Source organism: Oryzias latipes, chromosome 4 (assembly GCF_002234675.1).
Source record: "Oryzias latipes chromosome 4, ASM223467v1".
NCBI classification, from domain to species: Eukaryota; Metazoa; Chordata; class Actinopteri; order Beloniformes; family Adrianichthyidae; genus Oryzias; species Oryzias latipes.
Genome location: NC_019862.2, coordinates 32,141,618 through 32,166,195, shown reverse-complemented (window position 1 = coordinate 32,166,195; position 24,578 = coordinate 32,141,618). Strand labels below are relative to the sequence as shown.

Genomic DNA, 24,578 nt, shown 5'->3' with positions numbered 1-24,578 from the left:
AAATGAAAACTTGTTCAAACGCAATGCATTGTGGTCTATTTTTGTCAATCTAGAGAGCATTGATGCACTCTGTTTTATTGCAGAGACTTCTGGGGAATTTCTGGGCCCCTGGATGGTGGAGTTGTAGAAGAAGTGACCCCGGAAAGATGGCGGACGCCCTGCGTAGAGCTCTAAGCTCTAAGTGCAGGAATTCTGACAGCATCAGAGACGACAGAAGCTTCGTGGCTGAGTCCCGTCACTGGTTTACTTTAAACCAGAACAATCTTCAGCGCCACAACTAAAAAGAAAGCCCCACCTGACCTGATCCACCTAATGAAAGCTGCTCCACATAGTTCTCCTGATCAATAGGAAGTCAATTTCAGGTTAATGGCTCGGCCCTGCACTAATGAACAGCAGCCATCCAGATTTCTAACCGCGAGGCCCGGCCCAATCCAACAACATATTTCCTCTGACATAAAGTCGTTTCCCCGGCTGAGCGGCTCTGCCGTCTCGGGAATGACTGACAGAGTTACTCACTTGTCAATAGTAAAGATTTGGTGTGTGCCTGCTTGTGTGTGAGTCGATTCCTACCGAGGCAGGAGTTCATTCATACCTTCCCATTGATTCATTGATCCATTGATTCGTCTGGTAAAAGCTAATGATGTAAGTAAGTGACTCTTTCAATTTGTGAGGGGGGTGGATGCACACTGGAGGCATGCAGGCTTCATTCCAAAGACAACACGGTCCATCGATGAACGTGCTGACATCCTTAGAGAGCTTAGAAATCACAGGTTCTGATACTTTTTGACAGATTGATCCTCAGAGTAGTAGTTTTGAGCATCCGTAATCTTTCCTAGCCCTTGTGCTATCCTATGACCCCCCCTTCCATTGAGGTGTTCTCCCTACCATGACAAAGGTGGATAAAGGTGGAAAGATTTCATGTAATCCATGGACACCAGTGAAGATCACAAATCATTGAAGAAAAAAGGTTCAGAGCTCTGTCTAGTGGGTCTAGATGACCCCACTCCCTATTGTAAAGTGCCTAGGATAGCACAAGGGTTAGAGGAATCCAGAGACCAACACGGTGACAGACACGCATCCCCTCTGCTTACCTGAGCTGTGTTGTCCAGCATTTCCCTGAACGCCTCGTAGGAAATGTGATCTGCAGTCTGATTCTGAAGCCAGGAGTTCAGAGACTTTAACAGGTTCATGACCACAGAACGACCTGGAAAATACTACAAACAGAACATCCGACAGACTTGTAAAGTGCAGGAAAGAAGTCTGTAAAAATATAGAAGATTTTGAATCAAAAGTACTTAAAGTCACTTTTTTCCCTTTCATGTTCAATTTAGAGAAAACAGTTTGCTTCATTCATGAAAACATAGTTTGTGGTTAAAACTGACTTAACTTCTAAAGTTCACCAAAGCTTTTACATTTTTTACAAATAAATCCCATTTGGTTCAATCATCATATCAGGCACGTCCAAAGTCCGGCTCCAGCGCCAAATGCAGCCCACGTTGAAATTTCCTTTCATAAGATCGATCATTTGGCATTTTATAAAAACTACGTTTTTTGATTTTTCTTTTGATCGTGGTTGGCTCAATTATATATTAAGCTGTAGCAACATTGTTGTGTGACACTTTAGCATCTATCTCATTTTTCTGAAATGTAAGCTGTAGATAAAAAAGAAGAGTTGACTGGGCGTGGCTGGGCGAGGCAAGAGACTGTGGCTGTTTTTAGAGAGTTCAATTTGAGACAAGACCTGCTAACTACGGCAGGGAAATGCTGCCAAAACGGATAAACTGACAGTCATTCTGGTTCAAAAGTATCTAGATTTGCTTAACATGTAAATCATTAAAAAAAATGTCATTGCAATAAGAAGTTCATTAATTTGCATTTAATGTTGTTAAATTGTTCAAAGAATGTCAGCCCGGATCGTTTCAATTATTTTTACCTCAACAAATCTGGATCTCTTAGCAAAAAGTTTGGACACTCCTGCATCACGTCAATAATTTACGGGCTGTCAACATTTACTTAAGTAAGAGTAGTTTTACTTCCATAGTATTATTTTATAAAAGTATTTAACCAAATATCGACTCATGCAGGAGACTTCAGTCTGAACAATAGTTTAAACATCTGTTTTGTTTTTTGTGGATTTTTTGAATAAAACAGAAAAAATAGACACAAAAATACGTAAATTGTTGTATTTTCCAATAAAATCCAATCTGGGTCAAATGTTCCTGCTGAATGGTTGGAACACTGACGTAGTGACACCGTGTGTAGAACAAATGATTTCAAAAGAATTCAGAAGTTGCATCAGCGGCAGCTTGAAGAAGAGGGTTTGGTCTTCATCCCTAATCAAGTAAAAGTAAAAACTTCTGGAAATGAAAATATTTAGGAGCAATTTGTAAAAGAAACAAAAAAAAAACTGTCACTAAGTCAACGTTTAAGTTTTATTAGTAAATTTCAATTCCAAGTTGTGTTTTGTGTCTTCTGCTGGGCACTCAAGCCTTTACAGTTTTGTACATAATGATTCCAACATTTGAATAGTTTTACTTCAATTATTATTATTTTATAAAAGTATTTAACCCAATAATGAGTCTTGAAAGAGTAACATTCAGTTATTTGTTCCTTCAATTTGAGAAACGGTTTAAAGATGGCAGTTTTTTATTTATTGGAATTATTGAAGAAAAAAGAAAAAAAAGGTAAATTATTGTTTTTTCCAATAATAAACTCAAAGTTGGTTAACATTTCTCTTTTGCTTACAGTCTGAAGCTACCCTTAGTATATAGAATTAATGATTTTTTTTTTAAAGCCATAAGTTGCATCAGGGGCTGCCTGAAGAAGAGGGTTTGGTCTTCATCCCAAATCAAGTAAAAGTAAAAAGTGGTGCAGCAAGTAAAAACAATGTTATGGCTAAGTAAACGTAGGGGGAGCTACCTTTGAGTTTTATTTGCTAACTTGAATTCAAAGTTACCGTCATGGTTTGTGTCTTGTGCTGAGCACAAACGTTGAGGTTTGAGTCTTTTTCTTTTCAGCACCTTAATAAAAAACCTTTATTAAATGTGACAAAAGCCGCTCCTAAGCCTCTTCCTTCATTTAGATCCATTTCCTAAGCCACTCACTACCACTTAGTCACTTTGCACTTAGGCTTTCTCCTGTTGGGTATTTACTCCTTGTTAAACTCGCATCGCCACGGCAACAAGCACAACTGTGTGGAAAGGCGATACTGTAACTAGTGAAACAAGAACATAAAGAGAGAGAGGAAATCCAGCCGATGGGCGTCTGAGTCCGGCGATGACAGAATAAACGCAGACGCAGACGGACGCGTCTTTAAACTCACAATCCCAACAAAAGAGGCTGCTGGGAGGGACGGACTTCTTCAATAAATGCAACGATCAGCGCTTTCAGTCGTGCAGGCTGTGTCCCCAAAGGGTTATGGTTCTCAGAAACAGGGATTAAGGGATTGTTCCTAAACAGACCACTTCCATGACAACTCTGTTTAGAGAAAAAGAGAAATTAGAAACGGTAAATATTTGTTCTAATGAAGCACTGACTGCAGAAATAACAGAAACACTGGACCACTTCTGGAAAACTTCAGGGTTTTGGCACTTTGTGCATCGATTGAACATACATTTCAGTCTTATTTTGAAACATTTCTGATGTTCGCTCTGATGAAAACTGACCTCATGCAGGAACGTGGACTAAATAGACGTGATTCGTTGTCTTTCTGCTGACTGACTGCAGCTTTGCAGAAAAGTCTATTTTCTTTCATTTCTTAGAAGTGACAGCAAGTCTTTTTACCCAAAAAGCGTGTCCATCCCTGAGGCCCGGCTGTAAAGCCCCGAGTGAAGAGCCGTATAATAGGTTTAGAGGTCTGGGAGGCGAGCGGTCAGAAAAGCTCATTAAAAAACCCATATGAATTTAACCAGAAGAGAAAACACAGGTGTCTTCCACTAACGGGCTTAAGGCTGCATCTCCAAGCAACACTATTCATGAGGAGCACAAGTCCCAGGATTTCAACCAGAAGCAGCTTCAGTCTGAGCAGGAATGGCTTCCCTCAATCCTCCTGCTTTTCAGGTTCCCCTCTTTGGCTTTTGGCTTTGCACTGCAGAAACAGACCCCTTAGAAAGAAATCTACATTGTTTTCTTTAAATTAGCAAAAAAGATCTGCAGAGGGGGGGGGGTTAGGAAAAGGATTTTACCATTATTTTAGGGGGGGGGGGTGCAGAGATGTTTTCCTCAAACTATTGAAAAACTTTCTTGATAAGACAGAAAATGAGTCCATTTCTCTGGAAACGAGTCTTTTAGATTAGATTAGATTAGATTAGATTTGCTTATTAATCCCACGAATGGGAAATTTCCTTGTCACAGTAGCATGGAGTTTGGCGCAAGTATGTACAGACAGTAATGACAAGTTAGACAGACACACATTTGAAAGAATATATACAAAAGTAAGAGTGTTCTGATAAATAAACAGGGAAAGAGATGTGCAGGTATTTAGAGGTCATCTGTATATACAGTTTTGTACAGTGAATAAAAAACAAAAACTATGAAACTATTTACTTAGGCTGGCATTGAACAGCCTGATAGCAGCTGGGATGAAGGACCTGCGATAGCGTTCCTTCTTGCATCGTGGGTGCAGCAGTCTGCCACTGAAGGAGCTGCTGAGGTCTGAAACAGTCTGGTACAGCGGGTGAGAGGGGTTGTCCATGATCGATGTCAGCTTGGCTAACATCCTCCTCTCACCCACCTCCTCGATGGAGTCCAGGGAGCAGTCCAGGACAGAGCCGGCCCGTTTTGACTCTTAAGACTGTTTTTGCCGTGTTCTTGTTGATGCTGCACAACAGCAATGGATTGGAAGCTGTTCTAGTCCAGAAAAGTTTGGTTTCTTTGGTAAACAGCAACTAGTTAGGAGTTATGCCACAGTCAGAGGACAGAAATGAACAGGCTTGTCAGAAACTGAACATCAACCTGCAGACCTGGTTTGTCTGAATCTGAGTGAAAGAAAACTATGAGGGCAAAAATAAGGTTCAGAAAGTAGAAAAGGGCTCAGTGTTAAATAAAGGGGCATTTATCACAATCAAATACAGAAGAGCTAAAAAAATGCTGCAGCTGACAGGATCATTAAAATGATTCATTAGTGGTTCACGTCTGGATTTGGGATCCCTTCTGATTATTGATTTTTTTCCTGCCACTGTTTTTATCTCATCTTTGCTCTTCTTTCATTCACATTCTGTTTGGGTTCCTCTAGAAACCCAACAAAGTCCAAACAGGCATCGCCCCCTTTTATCTGTGTGGCCCTCCTGCCCCCACCATGACAATCCCATTCACCGGGGCAATATGTCATCCCTCATCCGATTAGTATCAGCAGCACTTGAGAAACCGCAAGCTCCTTGTGGGGAGTGTCCCCTAAGAGGGAGGCATCTGTTGGCTGGAACGGGCCGGGCCGGGCCGCCCAGAACACTTGAGAATAATCCAACCCCCGGTCCGGAGCACTGAGCAAACGTTTTAGGGGGCGGAGCCTGGCGTAAACATGAAATCCTGGATCCTGACGTGAGAAGGTGGAAGCTTTCTGGACCAAATCTGCTTCTTAATTCTGCTTTATTCCAGCGCCCCCCGATGCAACACCCCCCCCCCCCCCGGCTGAAGCACTTCTTTCGAGAAAAGCAGGATAGAGGTGTAATCCTCCAAACCCCCCTGTAATGCTCCTGATGCCTCCCAACATCCACTTTTTATTAATCCCATTTCTACATGCAGAAGATTCATAAAGCCAGCTTCACCCCGACAAGACACGGAATCCAGGAACACGTTTCAAAAAGATGAACACGCGTGAAAATAAACGGATCTACAGATTAGAGCTGCAAAACAACAATTCAAGGAAGGGAAATTCTTGGAGACGCCGTGTAATTCTCCGTCATTTCCCAGACAGTTGTAAGAATCTCAACACAACAAGATGACAACATGAATTTAAACTTCATCTTTTAGACAAACACAGCTTTGGGTGGAGATGTGGGATGTTTTCATCTCAATTCATGAGTAAAACATTCACACAACAATCTACAACAGTCAAACAAACGTTATCTTGTTCATCTACCGAACCGTCCACCTTCTGAGTGTTTCAGTCAGTCAATATTAACCCTTAGACTCACCTGTGCGTTAACCAATCCCATCGGCTGCTTCCAGACCCGAATGATGCCAAGCCGCCATTATTCTTGCAAAAAGTTACTTACGTTGACATTTTGGGTTCAAACAAACAACAGTTATGGCACATAATTGTGGAAAAGTTGTAGTTTAGTGGAAACACAGTTTGTACATTGTCTCAACTCTTTTTCCTTTGTTCTTGAATTTATTCATTTGCATTTTGTCTGCACACTTTAGATTGTTGTTGTAAAACAGAAAGACCGTTTGATCATAATTTTTGAAGTGAAAAAGGACTAAATTTGCTACTTGGAATTGAGTTTTTGTACAGTTTATTATGGAAATATTGTGTAATACACTGAAAAATATCAGTAAAAAAATGAGCTCTAAAAATGTAGGACGTGACGCATTGCCACAAAAACTGTTTTGAAGCTAAATTATCGAAGCAAACTGTAGTAAAAACAGTCAAAAAGGTGCTGGACTAAATTAAAAACAAAATCCACTTGACGTCTGCTGGGGTTCATTCTATGACGCTTCTGTTTGTGTGATTCTGACATGGACACAAATATTTTTAGGGACTCGCTGCAGACCTGAGAGTCATGAGACACTGAAGCATAAGTGGGTTTATTACAGAAGTCTACCTACATTGAAAAAATGTCATTATGTTCATACTTGATCAATGTATGCTATGAACATTTTTGAAACAGTGTTATGTCTATATTACTGATATAGTATTATATTTTTTTAATCAAATACATGATTTTTATGTCTAGTTTTACATAATTACGGTAAGTCATTCATCTTTGTCATGTGATTTATTGATACTCCAGGATTCCTAATTCTGTCTGATAGACGTTATGAGCCGTTATGAATGTAATAAAATGGTTACGGTATAACGGGGGGGGGGGGATTACAGAAGTTCTCTTCCTTCCACTTCCTTACAAGCAGTTTTTAATTTTATGTTTAATTATCCTCAGTTTGACACGTCTTTGCATGAATGTATAACCAATGATTGTTTTTTTTGTGTGTATTATTCTTACTTGATTGCTTGAAATAAACCATTTCAAATCAAAATCAAAATCTGAATTTTGTCAAATAAAAAAAAAGAAAGAAAACGGTTAAAGATGGGTCTCAAATTTCATTTCCAGTTGGAAGTTATGTTAGAAACATTTCTGCTATTTCAGCTTTTCATTTGGTGAATGTTTTTTTTTAATAACATGATATTATTTCTTTTCCTCTTCTTTTTTACCCTCAGTTTTAAAAATCCAAAGGCAGCTTCTTTGTTTCCTGCTGATAAGCAGCGTGAACGAAAACACGCAGCGTCTTTGCGCTGAAATGCCGGTAAAAACCCTCCAAAGTCCCTCCCCACTCCTCAAACACACACAAAGCACCGCCGAGCGGCGGCTGGTCCACTTCTGGTAGGGGGGGACACGCTGCAAATACCTCTGGGACTTCCTGCTATTCACTAAACAAACCGGAGCTAATGGGAGGCCATGGCGCTCTGCCCCCCGCCCACACAGACTGGGACTGCTCTCTGGAGAGTCACATGTAATCAGAGAAATTGGTGGCACGCTACGAAAGTGAAAACGCCGGGTTTGAAGCCACCAGGGCGGGGGCTAACAGGTCAGGTCATCATCACATGGATGATGATTTTTAAGGCGGCACAGGAGGGAGGGACGACTCACAGAAAAAGGGAGGGGAACTTGTTTTTAGCAAAGTAGGGATTACTTTTTTTATTTTTTTAGCAGCAGCAGAGGCCAAATGGATTTCAATAAATGAATCTGGAGGCATGAACACAGAGGGGGGGGGGGGGTGACTTATTCCAGTGATGAATAATCAGAGCATGGAACAGGAGTGGGCGGCAGCCACGCTTCAACCCTCCTGGGACGGAGGTTAACAACCCCCATGAGCATACTTGAGCCCCCACCTCAACAAACTGCTAGTTTCAGAAACCTGTGTGTTCATGCAGATACACATTAAACAACAGCATCGTGACTCAACAATTAAGAATGTATATCAGAAAAATATACCTTTAGTCTGAGAATGAGGGAAGCAAAGCAACTGAGAAACTTCTGCTGTCCTGCTCGCCATCTAGTGGTAATTTACAGAAACTGCATCAACTCTGTGGATTTACCTACAATTTGAAGCTATCTTTATCTATTTTGAAAGTGTTTCCAGATGACTTTTTAATCTAATTAGGCTGTTTTTAGACAGAATGAGAACATCTGTGTCGACATCATTTCTGCAGAGCGGCAGGACTTCATTAGAAATTTGCCTCCGAGTTGTGGGCGGGACTTTGCAGAGTGAGCCCATCCCCCTTCCCATCATCCATGTGTTTATGTATTCTCCCGCTGGATTATGGCCCCCCACACCTACATTAATGTTGCAACAACAACGGTGATATTGGAGCCATCCAGTCGTAAAGTTTTGAGCCAGATGTCAGCTCAGACGAATGCTACACTATTTAAACATGTAGTTGTAGAGTTAGATAAACTAATTCTCTCTATGAGTTCTGGTCCATCGCCTGTCTGTCCTGGGGGAGGATCCCTCATTCATGTGGACACCCCTGAGGTTTTTTTTTTGGGAGTTTTTCCTGAGAAGGGGGGTCTAAGGGCAGAGATGACCAGTTTAGTTTAGTCTGTTTAGTTTAGAAATTGTATTTTATAATTGGTTTAATGTTTTGTACAATTATTGAAGCCCGTTGAGAATACTGTGTTGTAATACTGGGCTGTATGAATAAGACTGAACTGAACCAAATTGGAGCTATCCGTCTGCATGTGCATGCATTGGAATGGAGCAGAGCAGGGAGCCTGTGGCTTGCCGTAGTAAACTGAACGTCACACTTAAAAGCTTTTCAAACTGAATTTTTTCGTCTGCTCCTGATTCACGAGTCGAATAAAAAAAAACACAAAAATGCACTTTTAAACTGATTTTTCTTTTTATATGTGCTCCATGATCAGAAAAATACACCAAAAACACGACTCATCATTTGGTCGACTTTGCTTTACTCCATTTTGCTCCGAAACATTGTTCTGAACACACACAGTGCTGGGTCCTACCTTTGCCAGGACAGCGATGTAGTTCTTCAGGGACGTCAGCGCCTCTCCTTTGATGAGCGAATGAGCAGCCAGCTCCACACGCAGGGCGTAGTGCAGCGTCGACTCCAGATCTGCCATGTACACTCGAGTTCTGCGCACACAGGAGAACACGGTAACACCTGAAGCTGCAGAGGAGAGCCCGAGCGTGGCACGTTGGTACCTGTTGAAGGACCTCCAGGGTTCTGCTGAGCTGTTGGTGATGACCACGGAGCTGATGAGTCCAGCCTTTCCTGACCGCAGTACCCCGGGCAGCCTCATGAGGGCGTACGTGTAGAAAGAGCGAGCCTCTCTGCTGCTGTGGGGGAGAAGAGAAGACAGTTTTCTGTGGTGGAGGAAGCATCATGTTCAGTTTTTGCCATTTTCAAGCTATGAAAACGCTACTTTGATGCTGCAAACTCAAGATATTTACATGCAACAAATGAAAACATTTCCTCGAACTGCATCGTGATCATTCTGACTTACTGTTTGTCCATCAAAAAAGTAACACGGCTGCATAAGCGAGAAAGAGTTTCTGCTTTCCTTTTCCATTTTCCTTGTGACGCATATGTATATAACTTATCCAATTTTGCGACCTTAAATGAATTACTTCTATTGGTAACAAGTAATTGAGTTAAATTTATTCAACCTAATTTCTTACGTCTATAAAACTCAATAATTGTTTATACAACTCAAATCTACATATGTATCTAACTAAATGTCATATTACTCCAATTCAATTAATATTTTTTCCATCTTAATTAATTATAATTCTTGAAATCTCATATGTCTAAGTATGAGCCGGCAGATATAATCAACTGTATAACAATAAAAAGAAAGAATCAATATGCACAACGTGCAAAAAGTCATTCAGAAATTTCCATCACACAGGGGTGCTATTTAAACTCATCATCCTCTCCTTTACTCTCACTCATGGTGCAGAGACTTAAGTATAGTAGGACAAAATAACTCGGCAAAACTCGGCAAAACACAGTAAAACAGCTAAACAACTAAACACATTTGGTCAAAAAGCCACACTTAAACCCAAATCCGTCCAGACAGGCAAAGGGAATGGTATCCCACAATCCTTTGCGGTGCCGATCTAACAGCAGCACCAAAGTTACACCTACTTAATTGAATTCATTTGAATGAAAGTAAAAATAAATGTCTGAAAACTATGTGTTATTTTTAAGCTGACTTAACAAAAAATAAAAATTGATTTATCTTAACTGAAGCAAATAATGACGTTAGATCAAAGTATAAAGTTTCTCTTTCCAACATCCATATGTGGTCTTATCACCCTCTAATGGTGGAAAAAGTATTATCTGAGCTTCTTCATCCACTAAATCATCTTTAAATGGACACGCCATGCTGCTTCACCTCTCTGAAAACAAACTAACCTTCAACTAAACCTGCTCCAGACCAGGTTATGTTCAGAGCATGAGTTGCTATGGTAACTTGACCTACCCTGAATCATACCTCCATTTCTGCAACTGAAAGCTGAGGTTATCCACTTCCTTAGCCTCAAACTTACCATGGGAGCTAGCATAACCTGCTTTCTGGAATACCCCCCCCCCCAGTGTCATAAAAACACCAAATAAAAGCAAAACAAAACAATAAACAGTAAAACACACCATCAGTGCTTTTACTTTTTACTATATACATTTTTTATCAATGGTTGTCATAAAAAATTGTATTCATATTTTTAGGGTTACTTTAAGATGCGGCTATAAAAAAGAAAACCAGTCCAGATTTATTCAATCAATATGGTGCTGCTGAAATGTGATTCAAATGAATTTATTTTCACAGGAAAAAAGAACAATCCTTTAGAACTAGATTAATCCAAAAACTAAACGAAGGTGATGGTGTGTGACAGAAACCGCCGCCGCTGTTTTAGATCGTCACAGAACTTTACAAAAAGAAAGTTACAAAAATAAAAAATGGAAACTGTACCAGTGAAGAGTCAAGAGTTGGATATTTGATTGTTAAGATCCAATAGTTTAGTCTAATAGACCATTCTTCCTTGTATTTTTAAATCTTCATATTTTAATACACTTCTCCACCACGGCAGACCTTTTTAATCTGTCAATCTCCACTGCATCATGCAGTCCCATGCAGTTTTTATGTTCAAAACCACTTTAAATTCATATTTCATTGAGGTTATTAGTTGTGTGTTGTTGGTATTTGCTTTTTTGTGGTCAAAAATGTGGCTTCGATGAAGTCTGTTTAAACAGTATTTCTTAATATTTATGCGCTGCAAACCCTGACGGCGTCTCATTCCTGCATGAATCCATAAGCTTAGAAACCCATTTTCTACATTTGTTTCCTCTATAAAACCTCGTATTCGCAGGTCTGCCTGTGTTTTTTTCTCTTTCAACCTGTTTGTTTCAGGACTTCTGTCATTAAAGGATTTTCGGCCTGAACTGCTTCAGGGTCAAAGACGTCGTTCTCTTACCGTAACACATTCCAAACCCCGAGGAGATGATGATGGAGGGAGGGACTGATGATCATTTAGCCATGTGATAACCCCCCATCTGCAACCTGAGCCATTAATGTGCTCCCCACCCTCCACCCCTCACTTCCTCCACTCATTTGCTTTCTCCCCTCGTTACGGACAGTGAGGGAGCGCCGTAAAACTCGGGCGGGATGGTAATAAGGAGGATAGATACCCCCGGCCGACGCTCACTCACACCAGCCAGGGACTCAATTACACCTCCGTGTCGGGTGGGAGTGTACAGATGTGGAGGGAAAGCCATTCATCCAGTGATCCCCGGGGCCAGCGGGCGGGCTGAGGGGGAATGCAGTCGCCTGGGACCACCAAACATTACATGCATGACGAATGCGTGGGGGCTTGTGCGTGCTCGCTCTCTAACACACACACAGGAGAACGACACACTCGGCTCTCCTCGGATCAATCAGACATTCAGTTATGATGGGGGGCCATCTGTCGCGGTGAGCGGCTGGGGGTTTGTTTGGCAGGTGAAGCCAGAAAAGCAATGGCATTGTTTTCATGCAAGAAATTAAAAAACCTCCTTCTGTACAGTGATGGAGATGAGGGGGGTTGGAAGAGGAGAGATGGAGGGTGAATAAATAAATCAGCGATAAATCATTTCCTTTTTGCATTTGTCAACTAAAAGGAGTCCTCTCTGCATGCCAAGTTATTGAAACAGCAAAACAAAGAGGCATAAACAGCAGATGAATTTGCAGGGCGAGGAACGATCAGCGGCGCTTTATGATGGTGAATAATGGGAGCAATTCCAATGCTCTGATCCCATTAAGAGGCCAGATGTTTAAAAGTATTCTCATGAATGGAGCGCAGATAATGAGCAGAAGACAAAGCTTCCTGCAGAAAGCAAAGCTGTTGCATGTCCAACAACAGGAACCACTCAGTGTGTGTGAAACTCAGAGCTAACTGCATGAAAATTAGGACTGGAACAAGTTTGAGATGCGCAGATCGTCTGTATTTACCAGAGCGGTGCATGCTTTTCAAAAGTGTCTTTTCAGCCTTTGAGCCTTTAGTGGATTTTCTCTTAACTCCTGCAGAAATTGTGTTTTTATATTAAGTTGAGGATTCAACAGCAACATTTTGGTTTGTTAGTTGCTGCAGGTTGCCTTTGCTTAACGTTGTCGGTTACTGAGGACAATGTTTGTATCTGAATATCTTCACTAACTACACTATAGTGCACTATATATACATGCATTTTCTGTTATGTTTCATTCTGGTGAGTGAATTTTATCATTGTTTTGGAAAGGTGCCATATAAATAACATTCATTATTGTTATTATTATTATTATTATATGGAGAGTTGTCATTTTTCGGGGTGACGTCACCCCTTTTCTGTGGTAAGAACAACAAATACAAAGGAACATTTTATGAATCCACTGTGTTCTGATGAGGTGGAAAACGATGATTCGCTGTGGCGACCCCTGATGGGAAAAGCCGAAAGAGAAAGAAGACTGTGTTCTGATGATGAGACTTTGGATGGTTTATAAAAAGTAAATGCAAATAAACAAATTTCACGTGAAAAATTATTCAAACGCAATGCATTGTGATCTATATTTGGAAGATGTTTGGAAGTTTGGAAGATGCTGAACGCACAATATTATGCACTGAGTAGTGAGTAGTGGAGGAATTTGGATCTACATTCCAAAATTCAGTAACCCAGAAATTTCCCAGAATTCTCTGTAAAAACTATTGCGCATTGATGCTCAGCAGCTGCATGTGTTAAAACGATTTGTCACAAAGAAAATGTATGTACCGGCATATTATTTTCTATGAATCATCCAGATTTTCCTGATCAGAACAGAGTGGATCTCATTGATCCGGTTTTTACTTTGGAAAATGGGGGACAGAAATGGTTATGAATAAAAACAAAGGAGTGGGCGTTGTGTCTGACTTCCCTCACAGGATAAAAGACCCCTATCGTCTTTTAGGGGTTAGCAGGGAGCAGTGAGGGAATTTGGAATCTGGCTCAATCCCTAACAGATCCCTGACGGATCATTACAGATGTTTACCGATGTTTACCGGACACAAACCGAGAAAATGCTAATCCATCCATTCCTGACATGTCAAAGATACAAATTTGCGTTGAGAAATCAATCGAGCACTGGGAAGAACAGCAGTATCGGTTGGAAACCTCTGATACAAACCACATTTTGTTGATTAAAAGGTATAAAAACGACCAAGAAGTGCATCGTTTTCAGGCGTTCAGTGTCTTGCTCAAGGACACTTGAACACTCACCAAGTGAGAACCAAAGCTGCTGTCTTCTGATCAGAGGTCAACCGCTCTACTTCTGCATCACGGCTGACCCTTCCATCTTTTTATCTTCCTGTTGTGTGGAGTGAAGGATTCTGTCTATGATTATGTCTGAACCTACTACTGTCACAGTGAAGGATGATGCGTCTTTGTGCACTAAACATATGAAAAACCGTTTATTTTGTTTTCAGAGCACTGCAGAAAATACCTCAATAAATTAAAATGACACACTTGTATTTAACCACAAAGAACAAAACAGTCTAGTAGACCCAAAATGTCAGGTTTTAATGTTTGAAGCTGTTTTAGATTTATAATTAAAAATGCCAGTTAGAATAAAACAGAGTATCTGTGCTAAAAGGCATTTTTATATATAGTTTCAAATGCCAACTGGATGATAAATATCTAGATTGTATCCATCTAGGCAACAGAATTGGACTGTATGGTATTGCTATAAGGTTTAACGTATCAAATGTGTTGAAATGTGCATCAAATCATGTGAGAAGGAAAGATTCTGAAAACCCTAACCCTGTGTTGGACAGTAGGGATGAGCACAAAGACACTCCTGACACCAGGAGCGGAACCAGAACCCCGTCGTTCTAAGGTGGATTCTAGTGGATGAATTCTAGGATGCTCAGTTTGGACTTCAGGAAATCTTTTGGAGGATGTCAGCTCATCTCAGTGCATGAGGCAGCTGTTGTGTTACACGATGATCCAGCAGCAGGAGCAGGTTTACTATGTTACACTCATGAGCTAAAAAATACCCAAATGCTGACACGTTTTAGCAATGAGTGCCGTTCAGAAACATCAAAGCCTGAGCTACGGTACTTATTGCAGCCCTGTAATAAAAAATCATCTTCCTATTCTAATTATTTTTATAGAAAAAATGTATTTTTATTGGCATTTCAAAAGCTAATGACATACTTCTGGATGATGAAGACTGCCTAAATACTTACACTTGGAGTCTGGAGAACTGTCCATCAGGATAGTAGAGGTAACAGGACGGGAACTCGGTCACGCCCAGTTTGGTGACCAGGCTGACCTCTGAGCTCAGAACTCTCCTCACTGTGATGTTCTCAAACTGCAGCAGGTCCAGGATCACCTGAGCGGCACACAGGAACCATGGTTGGTAGCAAATCTACATGTCTTTGTTGATTTGGGATTATATATATTTTTTATTATTTTGGAGAATAAAATAAAAAATCCACACCTCCCGCCCGACGTAAGACCTGGACTCCTCGAAAATCAAAGCCAGATATTGAACAGGGTTGGTCCCAAAAAAGACGTCAACTTCTGCTGGGCTGCAAAACAGTTAAAAAATCTAAATATAAACACACATATACACAAAAAAACGTTTTATAGGACTTTTAGAAACTTTTCTTTTAATAGAGGAAATTTTCATATAAAATGTGCCAACAAGAAAATGAAAATGATCAAGCACTAAATTTAACACATAAAAGTTAAACTTTTATTAATATTATTGATATCTTTTTAAGCTACTAAAAGTTTATGTTAGCCTTGAAATATGGGTGGAATTTGAGTCCAGGCTGAGAGGTAAAGACCTTTTAAAACAAATGTCACCAAAATGAAACGAATTCTGATTTAATAAATGTTTAAAACAAGTATATTTTTTAAAGGCAAAATATTTTTGTGCACAGTAAACTCTTACATAGAATCCTTTTATTATCTTTTATCCTTTTATTATTATTATTATTACTTAAAATCCCTTTCCTGGTAGAAAAAACTTCCTGTCAAACCTGCAGTGTACAATGTGGGCAGAGGACGGTGGCCTGGTAGTGACAAAAAATACTAAAGGAAGAAAAACAGTTTGCAAACTTTGAGCTATTATTTAAGCTTTTACTGTCTATTTTCATTTTTATGTGCAAACTTTAAACAAATATTAGAATTTCTTTCCAAAAAATCTTCTTCTTTACCAAACTCAGTTTACTGCAAGCACAAAAACAAGTAAGAATAAAACAATTGATTTCTCTCAGGTTTCACCTAATAGGCTCCAGCGGGGGGCAGGAGGGGGGCCAAGGCTCCCCGTGGGTCTCCAAACTGTCTATGATGGCGTGGCGAAGGCCAGAGATGTCACGGGGAAAGCCTGACGAGAAGCAATCACAAATGCAAATCTGGTATATTAGCTCAAAATCTTTTCTAATGTTTAGTTTCATGATTTTTTTCTACTGTTGGGCAGTAAAAAACACAACTGTAGTAATAAAACCTGAGGTTTCTTTTAGTTAAATGCTCAAATTAGACACTATTTACACATTTTTACTGCCAGTACCAACAAAAAAGCAATCAGTACTCGTCATCTATCTCAGCTTTGATCAATAATATTTTGTTTGTAGTAATTCCCCTGGGTTTTTTCTTTGTTTTTTTTTGTAAAAATTGATGTACATTTTATTGTTCTTTACTGTATGTAATGTAAATAAAACAAGTTTAAAAAAGATCAGATTTTAAAATCTCTGAAGTTTAATCTTTTATCTTGAATCTAAACTTTCCAGGCAAATTGAGATGTTAACCAAAAAGCAAAAATTATTTTAAATAAAATGAAATTCGGTGAAAGAAAGTGAACTGCTGTCTTTAAAAGCACAAATGTTGATTAAAATCTTTTTAAACACGACATTTGATCCCTTCAGACCAGTATGTTTTCTGTAATAAACTTCACTATTCACAGGAATTTATGCCTCACTAAATAAATGCTAAATGTGTGTTATTTTGCACCAAAACCAAACCAATCATCACTTCACCACCGCCGTGCTTAACAGTTGGAGCAAAGTCCTTATTTACAACAAACGTCCACATCGCTGTTTTAAGGATCTAAAGGTTTTTGAAAATCTTAAAGTTTGCACTGATTCAATACCTGAGAACTCCAAACATGAACATTTGGAGACTCTTAACAGAGATCTGGAACGTTGTCTCCAAAATCTATCTGGCACTAAAGAAAACGTTAAGAATAAAAGGGAATCTGTTGGTCAAAGGTTGAACTCAAAGTCTAGCAAAAAAGATCAGCAAGAAAACTTCAGTTTTCTTATGTTTAAACACAAAAATGTATTCGTCTACTAGTGGATGAGCGGAACGGAGCGCAGCAGGGAGCTTTTGCCCCGCCCACTGTAGTTTCTACGCCACGACTACAATCTTTTTTTATACATGATTGCTTTCTTCTGCTCCTGATTAACAACAATTTGAATAAAGAAAGACTCAGAAATTGCATTTTTAATCTGAATTTTTTTTAAATATTTCCTCCTAAATCAGAAAAATGCTACAAAAACATCTTAAAAACACAAAAAACAGCATTTTTATTGGGGTGGGTCTTTAAGTCAATAAAAAATACACATTTTTTCTTCAACTCCTATAGAATCTGGAGAAAGCCCTTCACATAAAGATGAAGTGTGCTGGAGGCTCTTTAGGGCCTCTGCTTGTGTGGCCGTACCTAAATAGTTGGTTCCATAGGAATCCTCTTTGGAAAATGCACGGAAGAACTGGAAGAGAAACCAGAAGTGGCGTCACATCACCATGAGACTCATATGAAGCTGCGTAAAGTTTCAGGTGGGGGCAGCTTTCCACTAAACCCCCGGCGACCTCCAAATCCCCCCCGGTTCAAAACGAGCCGCAGATGTTAAAGCCTCATTGTGAGTTCACAGAGAAGGAGCTCTTTGTTCGCCTAGCGGGGGCCGAGCCTCGAACGCTCCACCACTGAGGAATCAGATCTGCTGTAAATGTAGATGTCTGACGGAGGGACGCTGCCGCCCCCACGCCAAATCTGACCGCCCTGCTGCTTTAGGAAACAGACATTTTCTACGCAGTACGGAAACTTTAACTGAATTTCACAGATCATCTAGGAGAAGCTTTTTTAATTTTATACGTTCAAACGTTTATAAAAAGTTAACATTTTATTAGGTATAAAATAAAAATAGTTGTGAAGTAATAAGTTATTAAATGAAAATAATTTAAAAATGATCTGTATTTACATTGACTTGAATTCACATAGCATTCATTTGAACACATTTCTGTTTGTAGGCCTGTCCGTCACTTGACTTTTGTGTTTTGACTATTCTTATTTCTATTTCTATGCCGTGTCCTTTCTTTGGTTTTGAGTTTTCGGCATGTTTGCACCTGTTATTTCAACTGTGCCATATGTTCAAATATCTACTAAACTCTTTTGATTTCAGTTATTAATCATTTTCAAAGAATCTAATGTGACCAAAGTGTGTTTGCATCACTGCAGTAATCTCTATTTATGATTTTAAGTCATTATTACACGGGCATTTTCAGATTACATATTTGTTATTTTTTCTTTGTATTTTGCATTTTTTAATCAATTCATTTCATTATTTCTGTAGTAAGATTGACACACATGTGATTTTTGTTGTATTGTCTACAATCAAAGCTGGAAACAAACTAATGAATCAAATCAAATTTTGCACTTTAGACAAGATGTTCAATCCTTTCTGCTGTTGTTTTGCTGCAGCAGCCGTATTCTTGGTCCATGTCAGCCGTCTGTTTCAACTCAGAAATCCTTCTTAAGGCCAAAGTTTGAGCCAAATTTGCTTGAACAATCTGTTTCTCCATTCATATGCAGACGCCACATCCTAAGCGCTGCGATACCTTGATGCTGGGAAATCCTCGGATTTTGTAGTCAACGCAGATCTTCCTGTTCTCCTCTGCAGCACAGTCTACAGCTGCCAGTGACACTGCAGGCCTCCACTCTGAGGGGGGGGCATGGAACAGAGGGCAAAAGAGCTGGGTAAATATTGACTGTACCGTCTGTTGACCCCGGATGGAGCCCCTCGTTGTGTTAGGACTGCATGTGAGTTAGAAAAACAGTAAGGGTCGACTCGTCCCATCCACCTCTCAGAGACGCCGTTTCATTTACAAAATGAAAACTTTAATCTGAACAAAAAAAGGTTGCAGCTGACAATCACAAATTCAAATGATGACTTATGGGAAATGATGCTCTGCAGAGTTTTTCTAATGTAGCGGAAGATTAACCTTCCGTGACCCCTAAAATCCTTCTAAATAGTCAGCGTCTAGTGTTGACAGAATGCGAGCGACCCAAAGCTCTACAAGGACGGTCAGCCTCACAATCTTTGCCCCTGACCATTCTCCTCATTATATTTACTCTCTCTGATCTGTTACATTCTTTTTGGTGGAGGGGGTTACGTAAACATGTGAACATGTGATGCCAAACTCTGAACTCAGTGAAAGAAAGAGTCTAATTCAATCATACGCCCTAATTAACAGATTAACAGAGAAGCAGGTTGCTGCCTCCACCAATGCTAAACAGAAATCTGTGTTTTTGAGAGAATTTGACTTTTCTTCAACTAAATAATCAATCAATAGTCACAAACATTTCTTCTTTTAGAAGCAGCTACCCTGGTTCTGAAGATAGAAATCATATTAAAAATCACCTGTAGAACTTATGTAATGACCCCTTAACAACCCAACCAAGACAAAATCCATTTTTAATGGTTTTTGCTGCGAATTGCCCTGGGGGAGCACAACCTGCAGTCCTGTCGTTTGGTTGAGCGGCAGTTAAAGGGTTTTTAACAAATGTCAGTTTGATAATATGAAGAAGGAGGGAAAGTTTCTTGGGTGCAGGTGCAAAAGCTTCAGGAGGATCTGCTGCTTTTTGCGTCTGTTATGGAGTTTTTGAGGAAAACCCCTTAGTTTAAGTAACATTTTGAATCAAACTGAAATTATTTAATTTTTAAAGGATAACTTTTGCTAAAAAGTCATGTGAATAAATGAACTAAAGTAAGAGAAGGACGCGCTCCTGCACATTTCCAAGCGCACAGTTTGCAAGTTTCCTTTGACGCACGGCAGGGAAGTTAGCTGAAAGTTGGATCAATAATGTGAGTCCTTGTTTACGCAGCAGTTCTACAGCCACGTGACTCCATGACCGTCCCGGTTCACACTAACCTGAGATGTCCCTGGCCAGGCTTTTGTAGACCGGAGAAAAGGAGATGCAGTGGCCACACCACGACGCGTAAAACTCCACCACCGCCGCAGCTGTGGAGTTCACCAACACCGACTCCACGTTGTCCCGCGTCAGCAGCGTGATCTGGTCAGAGGCGGTGTAGAGTCCGGCCTGCGCCGCGGAAGGAAGCAGACAGAAACACATCAGGATCGCTGCAGCGGTTGGTCTCCTTACAGGACTTTGCTGAGACGTGGCACGGCTGCAGCGCCGCGCCATCTTCCCGCTCTGAGCTGCTGCCGCCGCTCCCTGTCAAACACTTGACACAACTCTACCCCCCCCCCCCCTTCATAGGCCCTCCCCCCGGTGAGCTGAACAGCAGCGGAAACGTCCAAACTCTCCACAACCGCTCATCTTTGCGCACATCTGACAGTGCGTAAAAACGTGGAATGACGCGTAAACGGGACGCCGGTGTCTCCAGCTGCGCTGGAACAAATGCCCCTCTGGAGGTGACAGATGTGACAGATGAGGAAATAAACCCACTTTGGAGTTCCAGTCCAGTCAGGGGCGCAGTTGGACTCTCCGGTTCTCCTGATAAAAGCCCCCACAAACCAAAAACAAGTTATAATACATTTATTTTAAAAGTATAAAAAAAAAATCGTCTTTCCTCTCACCAATGTGAGGTGAGAGGCCAGTGAAGTGAAACTAACACAGGAGTGATGTGATCTCTTCTGCTAGTTCCAGATAACAATCTAGCTGCTGCGTTCTGAACAAGCTGGAGACTTCTTAAGGAACTCTTAGGACACGCTGCTAACAAGGAGTTACAGTAATCCAGCCTCGACGTAACAAATGCATGGATGAGTTTTTAGCATCAGTCTTAGAAAGTAGATTCCTGATCTGGTTATTAATTGTCATACTGATTCACACACACATATGTCTGTGTGTGTGAATATCTGATACACCAAAGAACAATTTATGCTGCCAAATGATTTGCTTTGTAAAATGTCTACTAGCAGATTAGGCTACAGGACATGAAAAAGACTACCCTCTTTTTAAACTTTTTCTTTTTAGAGGCCATAAAGTTAAATTATTTTTAAACTTACTTTCTAAAACAATTGTGCCTAAAAGAGACAGAATTAAAAAGGGAAATGTACTTTAAGTATACTAAGATTAATATCATCCAAATGCACCCAATTGATTCTAGCATAACCTCAGCAGGGCTGCCCACTGCAGTGACCAAACATTCTTATTAAATGTAATAATGATGGATTAGATTTAAGCCATGTGACCAGTAAAAAAACGACTTAACTTGAAATATAGTTCAGCTCTTCAGTCCCATGAACAGCTGTAAGGAGAAGAAAAAAGTTCTGTTATGTTCATTATTTTATTTGGGAAAAAAGGTAAGCAACTATATTAAAGTAAAACTATTACTACTTCAAAAAATTGTGGCCAAATAAAGGCTCACATTTCCTAAAACAATGCATGTACGATGACTTCTAAATCCATTCTAAACAGTCGTTTTAAAGTGAATTGCCATCCTTTTGCAGGAAGCAGCAGAGGTGAAGTCTCTTCTGAAACACGTAAAGAAGAACGAACATCAGGAACGTCATCCATCATCCTTTATTTATTTACAGTTTCAAATTTCATTCAGTTAACAAATATATACTATGTACATATTTGCAAAGTAAACAGTGTTTTCATTTCAACAGCCACATCTGGTGACGGTAACAGTGGGTCAAATAGGAAAAACAGTATATTTACAGCAATAAAGGAATTGTACACGCCCCCCCCCACCCCCACCAGAGATCATTATAAATATTCATCAACATTTGAGAGGGTCGGGAAGGAAATCCAGCCTGACGAGGTTCCTGTGATAAATATTCTCTGTCTGCTTTGTAAAAACTTTCTACTCTGGTTGGAGTTTAGGAGCCGCTGCTCCAGTTCATGTGGGGGAAAAAAAGACCTAAGAGTTAAATGGGGGCAATTCCATCCCAGCTTTGAGTCCAGCCGGTCACAGCCGTTCGGTCCATCCACAAAAACACCCAGAATGAGCAGGAACTGCATAGTTAAGAGGAACAGGAAAACCTACATTTGCCTTTGAAGATGCTGCCATCACCGTTTGACATTTAGTGAGCAGGCTGAACAGAAACCAGGAGAACGAGATGGAAAAAAAAAACAGTTTAAGGTCACTTCAGCCCCAACAGTCAGAATGGAGCTCCGTGGTTCTGGACTAAATCAGTTCTCTGTGGGACCTGATGCGAAGCTCGGATCCGGTTCTGTTAGAAAACCTACAATGGAGGAGTCGGATGTTCACAAACCCAGAGGGGAAAATACCAGAACTGTATTTGCTCTGATTAACACAAAGCAGGAACATAAACAGAAATGTAGGTTATAAAAAACGACTATGATTCAAAAAAAGGAAATAAGGCAGAAATGGAAGAAGGAGCAGACGGTGAAGAAGAGGAGCAGGCGTGAGGAAGATCATTTACAAAAACATAGGACATCCAAACAGGTCCAGATGATGTCAGAACATCAACAAACTTGGATAGGAGGCACTTGAATGGAAGAAGGAGAGCGTCGGCCCCTGGGGTCTGGATCCCAACACCAGAAGGGGCGCTTGGACTCGCTGAGAGAGCCGGACGCACCACAGCAGCAGGCGGAGGGGCAGCATGGAGCTCCACAGACCTGCAGCTGCTGGTCCATGTGGGAGAAGGAGCACTAAAAGCCAGCATTCCAGTGCCGTCCTGGTGGAGAGACATCCAGCCAATCACAGTCATGCGTTCCAGAAAACGCTTCAAGACCTCCATGTGCTTCAAAAACATTCAGAAGTGATCAGATTCTGCCGGATTTGTAGAGATTAACAACAACTACAAAGATTGCAGGTTTGCATAAAACCCAGAATTACTGCTCCTAAAACCGTCCTACAAGTTAAATAATTTGAGAGTATTTTTGACAAACACAGATGGTGAACGTCCAGCGGGACCAAAAGTCTCTGAACACACAAACTCCTCCGGGTGTCTTTCTGGTTTGTGCATTTCATGATATTGCCTAAGTCACATTTTGTGCTTAGATATTTGGAAAATGTTCCAATAAATTCCTTTGTGATCTGAATGTTCTACTGTAATAACGCGTTTCCTCAGGATCAATCATTTAAAGGCAAACCGGTCTATAAATGTGTGTTTTCTGGAGCTCTAGTGCAGTCTGGTCTGCCGGGTCTGGAGGCTTTATGGGCACAGAGTTCTCCAACGTGCTCCTAAAAGGCTAGAAAATGTGAGAGAATACTGATGCTAAAGCCAAACTATCCTGAGAGTCACCCCCCCACCAATCAATCCAACGGTTATAAATAACAACTAACACAAAAGTCACTTGTTAGCTTTGCTAGCAAATCACAGATTGCACTATAGAATTCTTCATCTGTTACAATTTGAGTCTTTTTTTAAAGATTTCAGAGAAAAGTGGCCAATCAGCGGATGTGGACGCCAAATCCACGACAGAACAACGAGCTTAGCAGCATTCATGGACATTACAATTCAAACGGCTCAGTACATCCCATCATTCCCAGCTCCTCCAGCTGGTGGTTCCAAAAGGACCGGTTCCGGTGGTTCAGAAAGGCTGGTCTGAGGTTTATTAGCTTCTGCCCACACGGAGCCAGAGGTTCTGCTTCACGTGGACCCGGACACCACGGCGGGCCTCTTCTCAAAGATCCGCGTGAAGGTTTCTGCAGTGTCCTTCAGCAGAGCATCAAAGATGGAGTCAGCCAGCTGCATCTTGACAGACAGCTCGTCTTCATCGTAGTTGACCCACTGAGCTTCCTCTTCCTGAAGCTCCTGAACCTGAAACACAAATTCAAAGAAAAAACCATCAGTGTTTCTAGATTCTTTGGGAGCCACAGAGAATCATAACTTCACACTGTTTTTGTGAAAGATTACCTCCTACTTTACATTGAATTGTTAGATGCCCTCCCAAAAAGCTGTGGTAGAGTGTCCGCCCTGTGACTGGAAGGTCCCCAGTTCAAATCCAGTCCAAGTCATACCATAGACTATAAAAATGCCTCCCTGCTTGACACTCAGTATTAAGGGGTTGGATTGGGGGGGGTCAAACCACCAAATGGCTCCCAAGCGCGGCTGTGTCTGCAGCTCAGCGCTCCCCCAGGGGAGGGGTCAAATGCTGAGAACAAATATAAAAGATAATGGGACTTTGTTCTTTACTTTGACACCTCGGAGTGGTGGTGGGGTTTGAGGGATCCTGAGGGTTGTGCTGACTGAAATACCCCTGGTAGGGTCTTCCCTGGGCTGAAAGACTGGGGGCGGTTCAAATCCGTTAAAGATGAAAAAAGTGCTATTAACATGTTTTCTGATGATGGATGGCACATATAAATATATCAAAGCTTAAAAATGCATTTCCGATTATTTATTCAAATCATAGGGAATGTTGTTTTTAAAAAAAAGGGTATTTGTGACGTAGAAAATACGATGAATAGCCACCAGCTCCAAGCTCCGCCCCTTTCTGATCATCCACTGTCAGACCAACAGATCCATGAACGTCTTTGTTTTCCTGGTCTGAGCTGGAATCTGGATCAGAACTGGACGACTCCAGTAGTGCGCGACTCTTTGGTTACACTGGTAATGTTAAGTTGGGGGTGTGGGGGGCTGCAACCTAGTGGGAGGGGGTGTAAACAGAGCTCTGCAAGCAAGAGGAAGGGAAAGAGGG

At 40.8% G+C, this 24,578-nt stretch overlaps 2 protein-coding genes across 6 annotated transcripts in view; both read right to left on the bottom strand.

Moving 5' to 3' along the window:
• Positions 1-20,194, bottom strand: part of qsox1 (quiescin sulfhydryl oxidase 1) — a 32,765-nt gene extending 12,571 nt beyond the window's left edge. The window contains exons 1-9 of one of the 2 annotated variants that reach the window (XM_004068376.4): positions 19,874-20,194; positions 18,560-18,660; positions 17,385-17,433; positions 15,950-16,052; positions 15,159-15,249; positions 14,905-15,050; positions 9,379-9,513; positions 9,180-9,309; positions 1,092-1,214 (exon numbers count right to left, since the gene is read on the bottom strand). In XM_004068376.4, coding sequence (XP_004068424.1) covers positions 1,092-1,214; positions 9,180-9,309; positions 9,379-9,513; positions 14,905-15,050; positions 15,159-15,249; positions 15,950-16,052; positions 17,385-17,433; positions 18,560-18,660; positions 19,874-20,147 — 1,152 coding nt within the window. In that variant the 5' untranslated portion in view covers positions 20,148-20,194. The remainder of the gene's footprint in view (positions 1-1,091; positions 1,215-9,179; positions 9,310-9,378; positions 9,514-14,904; positions 15,051-15,158; positions 15,250-15,949; positions 16,053-17,384; positions 17,434-18,559; positions 18,661-19,873) is intronic. The other variant, XM_011474572.3, reaches the window with a different exon arrangement.
• A 1,278-nt stretch (positions 20,195-21,472) lies between these two features.
• The window catches only part of cep350 (centrosomal protein 350), a 34,487-nt gene continuing 31,381 nt past the window's right edge, over positions 21,473-24,578 (bottom strand). For all 4 annotated transcript variants that reach the window (XM_020702772.2, XM_020702773.2, XM_011474570.3 and 1 more), the window contains one exon: positions 21,473-23,701. In XM_020702772.2, the coding sequence (XP_020558431.1) occupies positions 23,531-23,701 (171 nt within the window). In that variant the 3' untranslated portion in view covers positions 21,473-23,530. The remainder of the gene's footprint in view (positions 23,702-24,578) is intronic.